Consider the following 18,275-nt stretch of genomic DNA (forward strand, 5'->3'; position numbering starts at 1 on the left):
CTGAATTCACCCTTCTTTATAACAGGTCACATTGCCCAGCAAGCACTGGTAGCACACCCTGCATTTACGACCCCAGCAGGTGCTGCACAGATGTGCTGACACGGCAGGCACAGCTGGGAAGGATCAAACATAAACAACATGCAGCAAATGTACAAACCACATGGCCGAGGCCTTCCGACTTGCTTGGGGTTGGGCTGAAAGTGGGCCTTCTTTCTGGAACGTTTACAATGATTATGCAAACGTCACTTGCAAAACCGTAGCATATAGGAGAGGTAAAAGTAACGGGCCCTCGTGGAGACAGATAACAACTAGAACAATTCTTAAAAGTGTGTGCCCATCCTAAAAAGCCAGTGTGGTGTAATGGTTAAGAGCGGTGGACTCTAATCTGGAGAACCGGTTTTAATTCCACACGCCTCCACACGAGCAGTGGACTCTTACCTGATGAATTGCATTTGTTTCCCTGCTCCTACATTCCTGTGGGTGACCTTGGGCTAATCGCAGTTCTGTCAGAACTCTCTCTGCCCCACCTACCTCACAAGGTGTCTGTTGTGGGGAGAGGAAGGGAAAGGAGTTTGTGGGCCATATTGAGTCTCCTCACGGGAGAGAAAGGAGGGGTATAAATTCAAACTCTTGTTCTTCTTCTGAAGAATCAGCTATGTGGTGAGAGAAGATGGCCTATGCAGTACTGCAGTCAAAGCTTTGCTTATGATGGAAATCAGTTTCAGACTCAAAGGTGACTCAGTCTTCTATCCTTTGAAGAGTGGTAAAATGAGGACCCAGGTTGCTGGGGTTAAAGTGTAGTCAGCTGTGGAAGACAATGGCAAGCCTCATAAACTAAGTTTGCCTAGTAAACACACGAGTGACTGCCTATGTACTGTTTCCACTGCTCATATCTGGCCATCTGAGTGAACATTCTAAGCAGCACGAACATTCTAAAAGTGACAGTTACACACAGGCAGCTGCATGTCCTTCACCATGGAGCACCAGGAAAAAGGCGTTTTACCTGGGCCAGGTGTGAAATTTCAGGTATGTGAACATCTAAAAACACTCTCGCCTGGCTGACTATAGTGGCTGGGAATTTTCAGAGGAATTGGCCCAGCAGTTACTGAGGTATACTATCATCAACAAAAACACTGTTAGCTTTTTATATAGAGAGATTTGTATTTTATTGGTGGACGGAAGAGTGATCTTTGTCTCATCCATGTGAACCTTTAGCGAGGCAGGAAGTGAGATCGAGGTTGCTGATCTTATGCTCATTTCTTCCTCATGCACCGAACCCCAGAAGGATACCACACAAGAAGGATGTTTTGTTTGGGGAAACGTGAGAAAACTCCCCTTAACCTGTCAATGTGATAACTGTGTGAGTGCTTATTATACTGCAAGCACTTGAAAGCAGAGATTGACCAAATTGTCTCGGGACATATGCATCATGTGAAGTAAATGTTCCATATGATTGTCACACATGAAACTCTGTGCAGTTTTCATGCTGTTCTCATATTTTATGTGTAGGAAATAACGTGCAGGAAATTGGGAGCATGCAATGCTGAATCACTGCCTGTCCTTATATAGCCAAATAACATCCCCACGATTTCATGTTCTGAAAATTCCACTAAATTATAAAACCAACCACACAGCCAGGAACACAGGTTAAGGGTTTTCTGGTATTGGCTCTGCAAAGCAACACACAGAGAAAAGTGCAGGCGGAAGAGACAGGAATCTGAAAATAGACATTTGGAACATGTTTGGATATCTGTCTGTGGAGGTAGAATAAGGCTTGGTGTCAAAGGGCACTGGAGAAGAAGTTCCTTCTGGGAAATCGACTTGAGAATGTCAATAAAACAGTCTAGAAATGAAACAAATGTTCTTTGCCTATTACCTCATACTTCAATATGAATTTAAAGAATAAGGCAACACATTGTTGAACAAAACAATAATGTTATCCTAAAAATTGCTTATGGCATTCATATTTAGTGACTGAGGAAGATTCACACATTTTCCTCATTTGTTCAAAATCTCCCTCCATATGTCTACAAATTTATTGTCTACAGGATCCAAGATATCTTGCGTTTCCTACAACAGTCAGCATACATGTTACCAAAAACCCCAGGCAGAAAAGATTCACTGGGGTTGATTCCGCACTTGCGTTATCGACCTAAGTTCAAGCTGCGTTCAACCTAAGTGCTTCGCACAACCACTGGGATCGATGTGGTTTTCTACCAGCTTCGCCCCGTGTAACGGTCAAATTTCCGACTCCAGTTGGGAACTACTACTTTTTCAGGGAACCACGCTCGAACTTAGCTTGATTCCAGTAAAGTGCGGAATCTCTGGTGCCAGGAGTCTCCCATTCAGCCAATCACAGCTGAGTGTTTCGGGCATGCGTACAGCTGGCCAATCAAAAAACGCCACCTTCGTCCCTCCATTCCTGTGGCAGTTTTTTTTATAACGTGTGTGGGGATAGACGGAACATGGCCACAGAACAGTAGCCAATCGGAACGGAGCGGTGAAGAGGCACAGGATGATTCCACCCTCCGAGCTGGGATCAAGCTGGTTGCAGTGGGGAACAACAATGGCTTCAACCTAGGTTAGTACCCTTCTCAGGGAACTGGGTCGAACCTATTTTACTCGTGTGCGGAATCGCCCTGTGTCTCACTCTTCTAGTGTCACACTAAGCAGAGTCACTCTCTTCAAGCTCCACTGAACTCAACAGGATGAGAAGGGTGGAACTTTGCTTTGGTTTCCACAAATTCAGACTTCCCAATTACCAGAATGAAGCGAACAGCAACTTACAGGAACACCATCTGCACCCGGAAATCCAGTGACTCCTCTTTGTCCCTAGGATTAAAAAAAATAATGAAGAAAATAATCATTTTTTTCCATTTGTTCTTTACAATGAAGTTGGCCTTTGGGGTGTTGTGCTATTGTTTTATTTATTTATTGAAACATTTATACACCCCCTTTCTTCATGGATCGAAGTGGGCTTACAATAATAGTTTCAAACATTTCCAGAATAAGATAGCAAACCCCTGGATCCACCCTCCCCTTTCTTAAGCAATGCCTGCCATTCAACCCCCTTCAAAAGCCCCAGCAACGAGGCAGGTCTTGCAGTGTCTCCTGAAGATCTCCTGGGAGGGATTCCCCCCTCACCTCTTCAGGAGGCCCGTTCCACAGAGCAGCAGGCATGACGGAAAGGGTTCGGGCTCTAGTTGATGCAAGACAGGCCACTTTAAGTGGCATGATAGCCAATAGTTGGCTCCTTGAAGGCCACATTGTCACAAAGGGACACAACAGACAGTTCTTCAAACATTACCACTTCTCCCTTGGGTCCAGATATTCCTGGTTGGCCTCTTTCTCCTTTGTCACCTTTGTGCCCTGGCAGTCCTGGGATGCCTTCCACTCCATCGGGTCCGGGAGGCCCCTGTGGCCCAAGCTGTCCTGGTTGACCCTAAGTATCACAACAGATCAATTCTTCAGTCACGCATGAAGAACATAATGAAGAAACCTGCCCCTGTCCTTGTGAAATGGGAAAATAGTTATTTTAAATCCAGCAATCTCCATTCTTTGATCATTAAAGTGAAGCAGCATCTGGGGATATGCATTCATTGGATAAATAAAAGACATCCCCCTTTGTTAATTTCTTGTTGTGATAAAAGCAGATGACTTCAATCATATTCAGATCTTTGTTCTTCTGCTTGTCTTGTTTAGAGTTCACAGAAATCAGACAGAGGGGAGGAGAGTGACCAGATAATGCAACTGATGGGGAAGCTTTCCAATCAGCAGGAGCAAACAGATCTGGCCATTGAATAGGATTGGGCTGAGAGGGTTTTGTGTGCCATCAAACACAGTGGTAGATCAGGGGCTTGGAGAGAACTTTTTTGATTCTATGTTAGGAAGCAACAGTCCAAAGCAGGCTTTTTGCATGTGGAAGTTAACTTTTCTTTATATCAGTTCCTAATCTCTCTCTCGTCTCTCTCTGTGTGTATTTATATGTTTATTTAAATATTTGTACACCACTTTTCCTCCTGGATTAAGGTGCTTTACAATAATAGTTAAAGAATTGCCAGAATAAAATAGCAAAATATACACACACGAGGGAGAGACAGATAAGAAATTGGTCTGAAGAAAAGTTAACTTCACACACACGCACACACGCACACGTACACATACATATGTTCGAGAATACACACACATACTAGTGAAGAGATCTGATTACAGATATCCCCATATCTTATCTAACTACATTCGCAAATGTTACATTAACAATTAGCAATTGCAGTCTCTAACAACGAAGACATTAGTTGTCTAGGGCCGCTTCCGCACACGCAAAATAATGCATTTTCAAACCACTTTCACAACTGTTTGCAAGTGGATTTTGCCATTCCGCACAGCTTCAAAGAGCATTGAAAGCAGTTTGAAAGTGCATTATTCTGCATGTGCGGAATGAGCCTGAGGGAATAGTAAATTTTCACTGTCTCTGTATGTTGAGCCCAGTTGAAGCGTGCAGTAAATCAGTTTGACGCACACTTGCGATCTGAGGTAAACTTTCTAATGGACAGTTTGATCTGGAGGCTGGAGTGGTAGCAGAGCTTGTCTTCATGGTTCTTAATGATTATGTTACCAAGTTACCACTAACAAAAACTTCACAGTGGTCGTATGCGGCTGGCTCGTGTTATTCCCAAGGAGCTCGTCTGTCAGCAACTTCAATGTGTGCCATCAGTCCAGATATGGAGACAACCCAGCCGAATTCTCAGTTTATAACATTAGATCCCGTTCCCGTTTGCTGTTTTTCGTTTTTTTAAATCTTTGGAAATGGCCAGTAGATGGCAGGCGATGTTTAAAATGTTCTCAGCAGCACAGACAGTTTTAATAGTAGGGAAATGGGTCAAGAGAGGGAAGCTGGCAAGGAGCGGCATTCGGCTGGGCTGTCGTCCTGGAGTTTCTTGTAATGAGCAGCAGCGACAGGTGAATTTTGGTTGCTCTCCGGAAAAGCAGGCAAACCTTGCCTTTCTCTCATTTGTGAGGTGTTCTGCTGCAAAAAATGACTCCTACTTCCCGCACAGAGCAAAAGACCAGTTTGTTTTTTATAGTTAACGTTTCTCCTCTTGCAGACAAACATTAATTTGTGTTACAAAATGGGTGAACGAAATTAACTACAGGTCAGGCAGTGGATCGTATTAAAACATCAGAATGTACTATGACTTTTCTTTTTTATTTCTGTTTTCTAGCACAAGGCGATGCTTTTCCTCATGATCCCTCAATCTTGGGAATGCAGAAGTTCTCCTGGTGTCTCTATGGACATGGGAAAAATGGGACCCCCAACAGGAACTCCTTTTGAATTATGTATAGATTGGGAAAGGAATGGAATTCACATTAAATAGGGAAGTGCAGCTGGGGTTGGTGACCATCCAAGCAGCTGCTTTGAGGACCACAATAAACAGGGGATAAGGACACTAAGGTCGATTCCCCACTGGCAATTAATCGTGTGGTACTTACATGAAAAAACCAGGTTTCATGAATGCCTCCCCACTCTTTAAGCGACAAAGAGGGCTTCTTACCGTTTCTGCCGCTCGTCCCCCCCCCTTATTCCGCGTCCTGGCTGTACCTGCTTGAAAGTACAACTTTTTCTTTTAATCGGGGTTTTCCCCTGTCTCGAGGGGAGGAACAGGGGATTAATCTTTACTTAAAATTCCTGCCGTGGAGCGTGACATAAATGCCGACAGACAATCAGCGATCGGTGGGCACTGAGAACTGCATGCGCAACATTTCCTGGTTTCATTTTCGCCTTTGGGGCCAGAGAGCGCATGTGCGAGGAGACGAGGACACGTGAACTGGTAAACCGTTGCCATAGGAGATCGAGTGTGGTTGAGTGCAAGTACCCTGTCCCCAGCCGAAAAGGCTGCTGACAAAAGTAGCTGCTGACGAAAAGTAGCTGCTGACGAAAACGCGAGAACACAAGAAAACGTGAGGTCTCACAAGAACATGAAAACATGTAAAAATGAGAAAATGATAACCAATCAGAAAGCAGGGATGGACGTGTTACCATTCTAACGTCATGACGTGATCACATTTTTTTGGCGGGGAAGGACCCTTCCAACATGGCACGCCAGCCAATCAGGAGACAAAAAACAGAGATCAATTTGTTGTGGGGAGTGCTGCATTGCTAGAACCTGATATAGTCCTACATGTCTTCGCTGAATAAATGCTGCAGTGGGGAGGTTGAAACCCCGATGAAACGGTGCAGTTTATTTTTAAACTTGGTTTTAACTATATTTAATTTCCCGTGGGGAATCGCCCTAGAAAACTTATTGTGTGTGTGTGTGTGGGGGGGGGATTTGCCCCATGTTATTTCCCCCAAACCGGGTTTTTCAAGAATCACACTATCCACGAGTCTTTTTAAAAAATCCAGAGTTGTGGTCACTTGCGAGCAAACAGCTAGACAGGAGGCACTTTATCCGGCTGTGCTTTCCTTTTTAAAAAATGTCCCGCCTTACATCTGTGTAGCCACATAGGCGCAAGGGGTCGTATTGTGGTATCGTGAGACGTCAGCATGGCTGTGGGGGTTCATTTGTGCATGCCTGAGTAGCTATGCATCGGTGGGTGGTAAATTTTTTTTAAAAATAGACGCGCCTCTGTGCAAACGCGCAATAGCAACCCGGATTGTTTGGGGAGGGGGCTCCAATTGCTGCCTGCCGGGATGCATGCGAACATGAGGAAAGCAGGTTACTTTATCCCGACTGCAGCCCGCTATACATTTACTGTGCAGAAAGGGCCTGAGTGTAATTGTTCCTTAATCCACCAGTGATCACAGATACCCACTTAGGGAAGCCACCCGCCTCATCTGGATCAGATGAAGAAGGCCGGATGCCATTTGCATTCCTGTCCTCAGCTGGTGGTTTCATGCAGACACTAACAAAGCATAGGAGAACACAACTGCCAAAGAAAGAAAACCCCATTTCTCATAGTTTAGTCTAATGGGCACTTGATTTACTGCTCGTTTAAACTGCGCAGCTCAGACGCTTGACATTTACTCCGGGGAAATGAAATGAATTCCAGACAAGTGACGCAGCTTTCCGATGGCTTTTTAAAATGACAAATGACAAATAATGACAAAATTGACATGAAACCTTCACAGAAGTGCCCGTTAAGAAATCTTCTCCACCAAACTGGAAGCCACATCCTTGTTTGCGGGCAGTAAACTAAACAACTTGAGAGAGCTCTCTTTTTTCCCATGGTTCAATCCAGCTTGTCAGATGTTTCCTCATACTGTTTGATCTTTTGGAAAAACTCAAGTAGTTACCCAAAGAGTCTAAACCCAAGCCTTGAAATGCTCAAAGGAATTATTATCAAAATTCTTCACAACTACGTAACAATACAAAACGTTTTAGGAAATATATTTATGGAGCTGCCTTCCTAAGATTTGAGGGTTTTCTGTACCTGAAGAAAATTTACAACAAAGGTGAAAAGTCCGGGTGAAATCCTTGTTGTCTTTCCTATACATCATTTCACTCTGGATGGGGAACTACAGGCGACCCACAGTTTCCCCAGCTGGGATAAAAGCAGCTGCTGGGGGGAGGGGGGAGTTGCAAAATGGTGTAAGGGGGAAAATGTAAGTTGCTCTTCTTTCTCCCACTACCCTTTAAACTTCCACAAAATATAATGTTCCACGGGAAGAAGTCTTCTCAGCCAAACGGAAGGGTACAGACTTGGCTGAACATGATGAGAGGATGCAGGCCACTGACCAACAGCTTCTGTTGAAGAGAACATTATTTACATCTTTGGTCAGACAATTCTTCTCACGGTATTATGGCCCCAGTCTAGCAACGCTTCATTGTGGAGGAACCTGATTAAAAGGTTAGACCTCACCTGGAATTGGTTAGACCTCACCTGGAATATTGTGTACAGTTCTGGGCATCAGGAGGGATATTGACTGGCTGGAGCGGGTCCAGAGGAAGGCAACCAAAATGGTAAAGGGTCTGGAGTCCATGCCCTACGAAGAGAGGCTTAGGGACAGTGGTGGGATCCAAAAATTTTAGTAACAGGTTCCCATGGTGGTGGGATTCAAACTGTGGCGTAGTGCCAATGGGGCTGGGCGGGGCATGATGGGGGCGTGGTCAAGCATTCTGGGGGTGGGGCATTCCTGGGTGGGGCTGTGGCAAGGATGCAGCCGCTGCGTCGGTCCTTGGGCGGGAAACAAATGGATGCAGGCGCAGGCTGCCACGCACGCTGGTGCACCTCCTGCTAGACTGCTTCAGCTCCCATGCAATACTGCTGAGGGGAGGGGCTGTGAATCTAAGGCAATTATGGAATCACGTGGGCAAAATACTCACCACTTAGTAACCCCTCTTTGCACACAATAATAAATAATTAGTAAACTACTCTCGGCACACACAAATAATTAGTAACCTACTCTAGGGAACCTGTGAGAACCTGCTGGATCCCACCTCTGCTTAGGGAGCTTGGGATGTTTAGTCTGGAAATGCGTAGGACACAGAGGACTAGGACACGGAGTAATGCATTCAAGGTGAAGGAAAAGAGATTCCAACTAAACATTAGGAAGAACTTCCTGACCGTCAGGGCTGTTCGACAGTGGAATTCACTCCTCAGAGAGTGGTGGAGTCTCCTCCTTTGGAGGTTTTTTCAACAAAGGCTGGATCAGCATATGTTGGGAATGCCTTGATTGTGTGTTCCTGCATTGCAAGGGGTTGGACTTGATGGCCCTTGGGGTCTCTTCCAACTCTATGATTCTATGATTCTATCAAAACAACTGAACTTGTAGGGTCCATTTGCAGAAGTTTCTCAGCCATTCCTCATTGTCCCAACAAGCCATGACACAGTTGTGCCACTAGTCCCTGCTCCTGTGTGGATAAACCCAGTAGTGAGGGTGCTGGGGGGGGGGAAGGGTGTCACCAGGGCAAACCATGCCTGCCTGCGACATCTCCTCAGTGCAGCAGACTGAAGAGTTGCCCGGACCATATCTTCCTAGTAATGGGCACACGCAGCGAGGGCACTGTGCGTGAGGTTGAGGAGATGTGCCACCAGCACCACAAACACACCCAGCAGCTGCGCCACCTCTAGATCCGGAGCCATGTTCAATAGGTGCAACAGAGAATCTCCCGGCTCACAAAACATGCTCCTACCTGAAAACCGCAAAGCAGGCGTAAAGGCGGGTGCCAGCAATTCAAATTCAAAAGCAGGGCGGAGACATTCATTCAAGTTCCCACCCCAAAACAACAGCCAATCAGAATGCAGGACACTGGGGATGTTTGTGCATGCACGGATGCGCTTGCGGTGTAAATACAAAAGACCTGGGCTCGTGCAAAACAAACCTGGAGTATTTCCTCCCGGTTTTCACTCGATTCCTTCACAGAAACGGGCAGCCATGCAAAGGGAGAAACCGGGATAAAATAGACCTGGATTGTAAGATCGTAACCCAGCATAATTGTGCCATGCAGAAAAGGTCTCTGTTTACCTTACTCTCACCTCACCCCATCAGACCTTCCAGGAATGGCGGAGAAACTTCTACAAGTTCAGTTTTTAATCAACTCTGCCAGGCAGAAGTCCAACTGGTAAAACTTACCCATCCCCCTCCTCTTCACTGTGGGCAATGAATTTCTAATGGGCATAGGGCAGGTTAAAAAACACCAGCTAGAAAGAAGAGTATTTCAACTAGAAAGAAGAGGTGGCCACTCTCCCGATGTGGCCAAAGTAAAGAGGTAAATCCAACCCCTTAAAATATACGAGAAAAACATTCAAATAATGGTCTTTGTGGTTAGGAAAAATGACATATTTGGACCAGTCAGGGTGAGATATCTTTTTTGTCAGGGTTTTTTTCAGGGTTTTCAAAAGGCATAGGCCCCTTCCGCACACGCAAAATAATGCGTTTTCAAACCACTTTCACAACTGTTTGCAAGTGGATTTTGCCATTCCGCACAGCTTCAAAGAGCACTGAAAGCAGTTTGAAAGTGCATTATTCTGCATGTGCGGAATGAGCCATAGATTCAAACTGAAAACCAGACCAAATTTGCATTGCTCAGCTTCTCAAACTTGGCTGAGCTCCCTGCTTTGAATCCGACCCCTCAGCTCATCCAAGTCTGAATCCTCCTTTGGGCCAAATTCGTCTTCCTCTGGTGAGAGAGGCTTGCTTTTCTGTTGGAAGAAGGCCGGAGGGAGACTTCAGGCTAAGCTTAGCAGGGGTGGGGGAGATAGAGACAGATGGACACAGGGCCCTGACCGTAGCGTTCGACGAAGCTCCAACTTTTCCTCTTGGGTGGTGGTAGAAAGTGCCGTCAAGTTGCAGCTGACTTACAAAGACTCCATAAAGCAGGGGGTGTCCAACTCTGGCGCTTCAGATGTTCATGGACTACAATGCCCATCAGCCCCTGCTGGCATGGGCCATGCCAGCAGGGGCTGATGGGAATTGTAGTCCATGAACATTTGAAGCGCCAGAGTTGGACACCTCTGCCATAAGATTTTCCAGGCAAGACATGAGCTGAGGTGGTTTGCCCATGCATTTCCGTATATACTGTGTTTCCCCCAAAATAAGACAGTGTCTTATATTAATTTTTGCTCCTAAAGATGCGCTATGTCTAATTTTCAGGGAATGTCTTATTTTTCTGTGTTCTGTTCGTCGGGTGTGCTTCCAAACAAAAACTTTGCTACGTCTTACTTTCGGGGGATGCCTTATATTTCGCATGTCAGCAAAACCTTTACTAAGTCTTATTTTCAGGGGATGTCTTATATTCAGGGAAACAGGGTAGCAACCCTGGATTTCCTCGGTGGCCTCTCTTCCAAGTACTAACCAGGACCTACTCAGCTTCCAAGATCTGATGAGAATGGGTCAATCTGGGCCATCCATTTCCTCTTGACAACTCACTTAAGGCTGAGTCACACTTCCACATGCCAGATGAAATGAATATCAAGTTGCCAAAGGATCAAGTACTAAAAAGCTGTCAGCCCTTTGAGCTCAGATCCCCTTCAAGCTGTTCCTTCAGCTCACGAGGGGGTTACCGAGAAACACCTGTTCATATTACAACATCCCCTTCATAAAGGGAAAACCGAGTGGCCAGCCCTTGCATTTTAAAACTCTTCTTTCAGAAACTGCGTGGGAGTGCTCTCAGGACTTCGAAATGCTCAGGATATTTCACACAGATGTTTTCTTTCAGTAGGCATTAAAAGACACAAATAATTGCATCTGTGTTTTTTTAAAAAAAAGATATTTGTGAGAACATTTCTTTCCCTCCAAAACCAGTGACTGCTAAAATTGCCAGACTGGTTTTCTGGCCAGACTCGTAATCCTGAAATTGCATACACTCCAATGGACATGAACGTTACCGTTTCTATAAGAAAGATATTTTCTTTCTTTCTCCATGTAAGCCCGGCATGCTGGGAACGATTTCAAAAATGATCTCCTGGATTTTTAATAAGCACTAGTCTAACTGGTTAGAGGAGGAACAGGGAAACTATATCCATCTTTCCTTCATAGAACTCTCCTCCCAGTATACCCTTCTGAATGGGCAGCCACGCCTGAGATTGGAAAGGAGGCGTTGATGGTCCCTGCAATCAAAGAGGTTAATGATTTCAGTGAAGACTCATTGCTGCTTTTAGACTACAGGCATGCAGGCAGGAGTTGTGTGGCGTAGTGGTTAAGCGCTTGCACTGCCAATCAGATAGTCAGGAGTTCAAGCCCCCTGTGGGTCAAATATCCTGGCAGCTGGCTCATGGTCAGCCATCCATCCATTTCTTGGTTGGTAAATGAGTACCTAGCTCATAGCTAGGGGGTAAAGGATAGCCAGGGAAAGCAGTGGCAAACTACCCTACAAAAGAGGCTTGCCTATAAAACCACTGCTCGCAGTGGTACCCCAAGATCGGACACGACTGAAGGGGGAACTTTTTTTTAATGCAGGCAGGTTGTCCAAATGACGATGTAGATGCCACAGCGGATGAAGGAATCTTACGTATTGTATCCCGAGATGTATCTTTTTCGGATTTTAGGCTTCCCACGTGCTAAAATTCAATACAATTATTAAAGACAGAGGGAGTCCAAACCTGCCCAGTTTGGAAGCTCTGTCCTCTTGGTTTTGCAGGCCAGAATGGACCATGGGAAATATTGGCCAGAAGAGGACAGGGCTCATCTCCATTATGAGGTTTTGAACTCTTGTCACCCAGAGGGCCAAATCAGACATGTGTTGGGAGTTCAGTGTGTGGCAAGCCCCATGAGTTTTAAAACTCAGTTCTATAGCAGAGGGCACTCTTTTATTCCTGCCGCATTAAAGATTTTTAATGCGAAGATTGAATCCCAATTACTTTATGGGGTTCCAATCTGGATACAGGCTGTCAACCATTCACTCAATTATTTTTCCATAAAATTATGGGATTACCTAACTGTGTCCCCTACGCAGCCCTATGTTTGGAACTTGGGCAAAGTTCCATGGAACTTAAAGCCTGGCTTAGAGCTTTTAGCTTTTGGCTGTGTCTTCATTATCTTCCATCTGAACATTCCCTTGTTTCCTTAATACTCCCAGACACACAGGCTAACCCCTGGTTTTCTCTGATTGAAAATAAAATTGTATCTATCGGTTTGTCTCTCGAATCACTCTACTCTCTTTCCTGCTCAGAAGCGTACAAACTACTCAAAGACCGTCTCTTAGATTGGGAATTTGCAGAACTGTACCTAGCAGCTAAAAGAACTTGCTCTCCCACACAATTTTTAATTCCATTTGAGCAGGGTCGTATGGCCCACTACTTATATTTTCTAACTAAACTAACCCCTGCTCAAGGAGAGCCTTCACAATTGCTAGATTCAATGTTATGCCATCTGCCTTACTACATGGCAGGTTTAATAACCTGGAAAAATCTAAAAGGTTGTGTAGCTGTAATTCTAAGGTAGTCGAAACACTGCCTCACCAGCTATTACATTGCACCAAATTTGCTAAAATTAGATCTAAATATGTCAATCTACACCCTCTCTTCCAATCTGAGTTAACTGATTAGATTAGATTATTTCTCTTGTTGAACAATTCTGATTCTGTTTTTTGTGAAGAGGCTGCAAGCTTTGTTACGGAAATAATTCAGAGCCAGTAATAATATGTATTTATCTGAAGTTATCCTTTTTGCCTTTTAAATTTTTTTATGTTTGTTGTGTTTTGTTGCTGTTGTTCTATGTATGCCAATAAAGGCTTTGCTTTGCAAAACTCAGTTCTCAGTTGTCCAAGATGTGATTGAGAATCGAGTTTACAAAAAAACATCCCGGGGAGCTGCAGGCAGGGAACTCTTAGCGACTGTCCTGGTTGGGCCCTCAGAACCCTGGCCACTTCCAACACACGCTCAGTGAGCGCAGAACTTAGGAGAAAGGCAGAGATTTCCTCTCTAAGAGGCATAAGAACAAACACACATTTCCTGTTGCCACTATGCGCCTCTTCGGGATATCTCCGCCCGATTACCTACTGCAGCCTGTTTTCTGCCCTTGCTCTGTTCTGGTGCGAAAAGTCACACCAGAAATGTGCTTGCTTTCCCCAGGAAAAGAGAAAAGCACATGTAGGGCAAGAGGAAGCATGTCGGGGCAGGAAACCTTGCCCCAATTGCCTCAGCGGCGTAAAGAAGAAGAAGAAGAAGAAGAAGAAGAAGAAGAAGAAGAAGAAGAAGAAGAAGAGGAGGAGGAGGAGGAGGAGGAGGAGGAGGAGGAGGAGGAGGAGGAGGAGGAGGAGGAGGAGTTTGGATTTATATTCCCCCTTTCTCTCCTGCAGGAGACTCAAAGGAGCTTAAAATCTCCTTGCCCTTCCCCCATCACAACAAACACCCTGTGAGGTGGGTGGGGCTGAGGGAGCTCCGAGAAGCTGTGACTAGCCCAAGGTCACCCAGCTGGCGTGTGTGGGAGTGCACAGACTAATCTGAATTCCCCAGAAAAGCCTCCACAGCTCAGGTGGCAGAGCTGGGAATCAAACCCGGTTCCTCCAGATTAGATATACGAGCTCTTAACCTCCTACGCCACTGCTTCAGGGGGGGGGGGAAGGGGGGAAACTGTGCTCGGGGCATGTGTGTGCCCTGGACCCCCACCATGCCCCTACCTGCCAGGAACGCTCTTGCCATGCCCCCGCAAGGGCGCGCACCTGGTGCATCGCGTACACCCTGCCCCCTTGGCGCTACGCTACTGGCTTTAGGACAAGATTTTTTGCCCTGACTCGCCTTCTCTCTTGGTGCATCGCAAAGAGGAAGCGCATCGGGATGAGATTTCTTGCCCCAACACACCTCTAGTCCAAGCGCCGGTGACTAATCAGCTTCCTTGACATCGTCTCCAAATTCAAGCCAATACACAATTTGCATTGGATCCCCAGAACTGGATCAGAGTGATCCTTATTACTTTAAATTCCAGGGTACTCAAAGTGAGAGATAGACTGCTTTGGACAGACTTGGGCAATAGCTGGGGTGAAGCCGACCTCTTCTACCATTGCTCTGTTTCTGTTTCTCTCGACTAGTCCAAGAAGACACATGTTAATCCACCTGTTTGCAATCGCTTCCAGGCGGTACCGTAGCGTGACCATCTCTTTGTTGAAGTGAATAATTTGGACCAAATAATTACCACAATGCTTGTAAAACATCTCTTGTTTCTTGTACAGGATAGCTCCTGAAGCTGCCAATTGTCAGAAGTGTGTAGCAATATGCATTTACACACTGATTCCTACAAATCCCAGGAAAATATTAGAAATCCAGATGGCTGCAATTTTTTTTCCCCCTCTTGAGTTTCTGGACAGTTTGTTTGGTTTCTACCCACGGTCAAATTAGATTCATTGTAAACACAGAACTAACTCCAAACTTTTGGGATTCTCACAGTCCCGTGGGTATTACTCAAGTCAGGAAGAATTTTAATGAAGCATTATACACAGGCAGTTGTGTCAGTATCTAACTGTGGGAAGTAAATACCAAAGAAACACTATCACATACTGCTTCTTCTCTGCATCTATTGCAAGTAATTTTTGTCTTTGAAGAAAACAGGTGGCTTGTTATAATTTTTTTACTTAATCTATGTTTTGCAAACAAGCACCTTCAAACATACATCCAGAACAGCACTCTGTCAATACAATAATCTCACATCTTGTCAAGTCCTACTACAAAGATAATATGTGCTCCCAAGCTTCATTACTCAGGAAGAATGCTTTCATGCTACCTTTTAGCGACCAGGGGGGGCTAACACAGGCCAAAGAGCATCCTTAGAAATATCATACTTGTTTGCATTAAACAGAGGCAAAGCAAAAGTTATGTGGGACACTGTACCAATAAATTTTCAAACAAATAGGGTTATGTTGAGCAAGACCCCCTCCCCCCATTCAGAAGGAAACAAAGTAGACAGAAATTGTATGCAGGAAAACAACCAAAAGGGACACATACTCTGGAGCAGGGCTCATTTCAACTGATGAGGAATACTGTGCAATAATAGAAGAAGAAGAAGAAGAAGAAGAAGAAGAAGAAGAAGAAGAAGAAGAAGAAGAAGAAGAAGAAGAGGAGGAGGAGGAGGAGGAGGAGGAAGAGGAAGAGGAAGAGGAAGAGGAGTTTGGATTTATATCCCCCTTTTCTCTCCCGCAGGAGACTCAAAGGGGCTTACAATCTCCTTGCCCTTTCCCCCTCACAACAAACACCCTGTGAGGTAGGTGGGGCTGAGAGAGCTCCGAGAAGCTGTGACTAGCCCAATGTCACCCAGCTGGCGTGTGTGGGAGTGTACAGGCTAATCTGAATTCCCCAGATAAGCCTCCACAGCTCAGGCGGCAGAGCTGGGAATCAAACCCGGTTCCTCCAGATTAGATACACGAGCTCTTAACCTCCTGCGCCACTGCACAACCTATTTATTTGATTGACTGGTTTATAGGCCACTGTGCCCTGACAACAGGCTCACAACGGTTCACAATTCCACATGTAACAATAAAATCATTCATTGATATAACCATTATCCTGCTCCTTACCTAATAGGTGGAGGTGAACTGGGAAGGAATAAAGAAACAATAAGGACAAACTCAACATCCAAAAACAAGGGAAGGAAAGAAGAGGGAAGGAAGGGAAGGGACAGAGACGGTCAAAAGATGCCTTTGGATCTTTCAGCAGATAAGTCAGCAGTGAGGAATGGTTGAATTACTGGATTGCAACCAAGGCAATGTGCCCTCAAAAACGCTGGTTGTGAACTCAACTAGGGCCCTTTCAGCATGGCAACGGTGCGGAGGTGCATTGGCATAAACAATGCTGACTCACCCCCCCGGGTGGGCGGCAGGTGGCGGTGCGGCCTTTGCACAGGCTGCGCCATTGCTGAACGCCTACCTCGTCTCCTGGCTTCCGGCGGGTCGCAGTGGCCAGGGGACCCCCCCCCCACACACACAGGCTGGAGCGATGGCTCTGGAGTCGCAGGCCAGGGAACTAGCCGGAAGCCAGGAGACGAGGTAGGCATTCAGGGACGGTGCGGGGGAAATGGCGCCTTCCAGCCGCTGCATTGGAAGATGCTCTTTCCAAAAAACCTCGCTCAGGGAGTGAGGTTTGGAAGCAGCGTCTTCGCGCCACTCGGGGGTTGTGAGGCCAGCACCGCTGTCCATGTGAACTCCTCCCCAGGGACACTGTTTTTAGCATCCCTGGGGCGCTCTTTTCCACCCGTGCGGAAAGGGCCTAGGAATCACCAAAACGAAGAACAACTGAAGCACTGAAAGGTATCAAGGGGATGGGTGACTATGTCTTTTGCTGAATGAAACTGTGGGCAAGAGGTCTGTTGAGCCAAGGAGTCCCTGGATTAGGGGAAGGCAGAGAGTACAGCAAAAATCTGAGGAAAATTTCTTGAGGGAGCACATAAAATGGCTTTACAATAGATCAGTCATCATATCACCAAAGTTTAAATTTGTGATTATGGTGTGCAGTCTCCTACCCCATTCCGATCTACTCCTCCTTCAGCGTTCTCATAAAAAGCCTATTCATTCACCACAACTTGGCATAACTATTCCGCTTTGTTTTCTGTCATGGTTCACATGGTCTGTTCTGCTCCTATGGAATTACTTACAAATAACAGCTGTGGCAAAATAAAGCTTATAGAGCTTTCCTTAGCATACCCATGGCCCCAAATTGCCATAACAGAAATAATGGGCTTTGGTTTTGGAAAAATGTGCCAACAATAACATTAAATCATCTGGATCCAGCAAGTCTCACTTGGTATATGTGGGACCTGAAGAAATTTGGGGTCTCCTTCTTGGAGTCTCCTTCTTTGGAGGTTTTTAAAGAGAGGCTCGATGGTCATCTGACAGGAGTGCTTTGATTGTGTGTTCCTGCATTGCAGGGGGTTGGACTTGATGGCCCTTGGTGTCTCTTCCAACTCTATAATTCTATGACTTGGCTGAAGAAGTACCTCACTTGGAAATTGCTTTGAGAGCCCAACTATATGGGGGCAAGCATCACTGCAAATATAAACAGAGCAAAGAAATTCCCCTCAATCTTACTGCTGGAAATCACTAGCTAGCACTTCACCACTTGGCGGTCTCCATTTCTACAAAAAGCTAAATTGGGATCCATGCATTTTAGAAAAAATTAACATGAAATGAAAATCAAACATACATCTGCTTGCATACATCTGCATCATTCAATTTTACCACCTTTTTTGATCCAGTGGAACTTATTGGCAGGCAACACAGGATGGTGAGTTCACCACAAAATGGCTGTCACACGACACAAAATGTCAGGGAGTGAGGTTATGCATAACTTCGAGTGTATCTTCTCGACCTTTCATGCAGAAGCTCTGCTCAACAACAGGCTTTTCAGAATGAATCAGTGGTGGGATCCAAAAATTTTAATAACAGGTTCCGATGGTGGTGGGATTCAAACAGTGGCGGCGCCGCACACACACACCTCCAGTCCTATTGGGCAGGGAGGTTGCTTAAGTAACCCCTTCTCAGCACTCAGAAAAAATTAGTAACCACTTCTAGAGAAGTGGTGAGAACTGGTTGGATCCCATCTCTGGAATGAATGTAGAGTTTGGAAATATTTTCTTGCATGCCCACAAGGACATATATTGAGCTAACACCAAAACTCTAATTGAGCAGTAGTAGTCGGAACTCCAATGGCCAATCAGAAGCTTTGCTGGCCCCACTTACTGTCTAAAAACACTTAGTGGGTACCATATTGGAGATCCCTGATCTATATTTTGGTATCCCCTCAGCTAATGAATTTTTCCAACACATATTCAGGCAACTTTGTCAGGGCTTGCAGAGTGAAGAACAGTTTGGATTTAACCCTGCCGTTCTCTCTTGTAAGGACTCTGAAAG

At 45.5% G+C, this 18,275-nt stretch overlaps 1 protein-coding gene across 1 annotated transcript in view; it reads right to left on the bottom strand.

The window, feature by feature from the left end:
• Positions 1–18,275, bottom strand: part of COL4A2 (collagen type IV alpha 2 chain) — a 174,461-nt gene that overhangs the window by 88,941 nt on the left and 67,245 nt on the right. The window contains 2 exon segments of the mRNA XM_048501030.1: positions 2,788–2,832; positions 3,308–3,442. Coding sequence (XP_048356987.1) covers positions 2,788–2,832; positions 3,308–3,442 — 180 coding nt within the window.

This window comes from Sphaerodactylus townsendi, linkage group LG01, assembly GCF_021028975.2.
Source record: "Sphaerodactylus townsendi isolate TG3544 linkage group LG01, MPM_Stown_v2.3, whole genome shotgun sequence".
Lineage (NCBI taxonomy): Eukaryota > Metazoa > Chordata > Lepidosauria > Squamata > Sphaerodactylidae > Sphaerodactylus > Sphaerodactylus townsendi.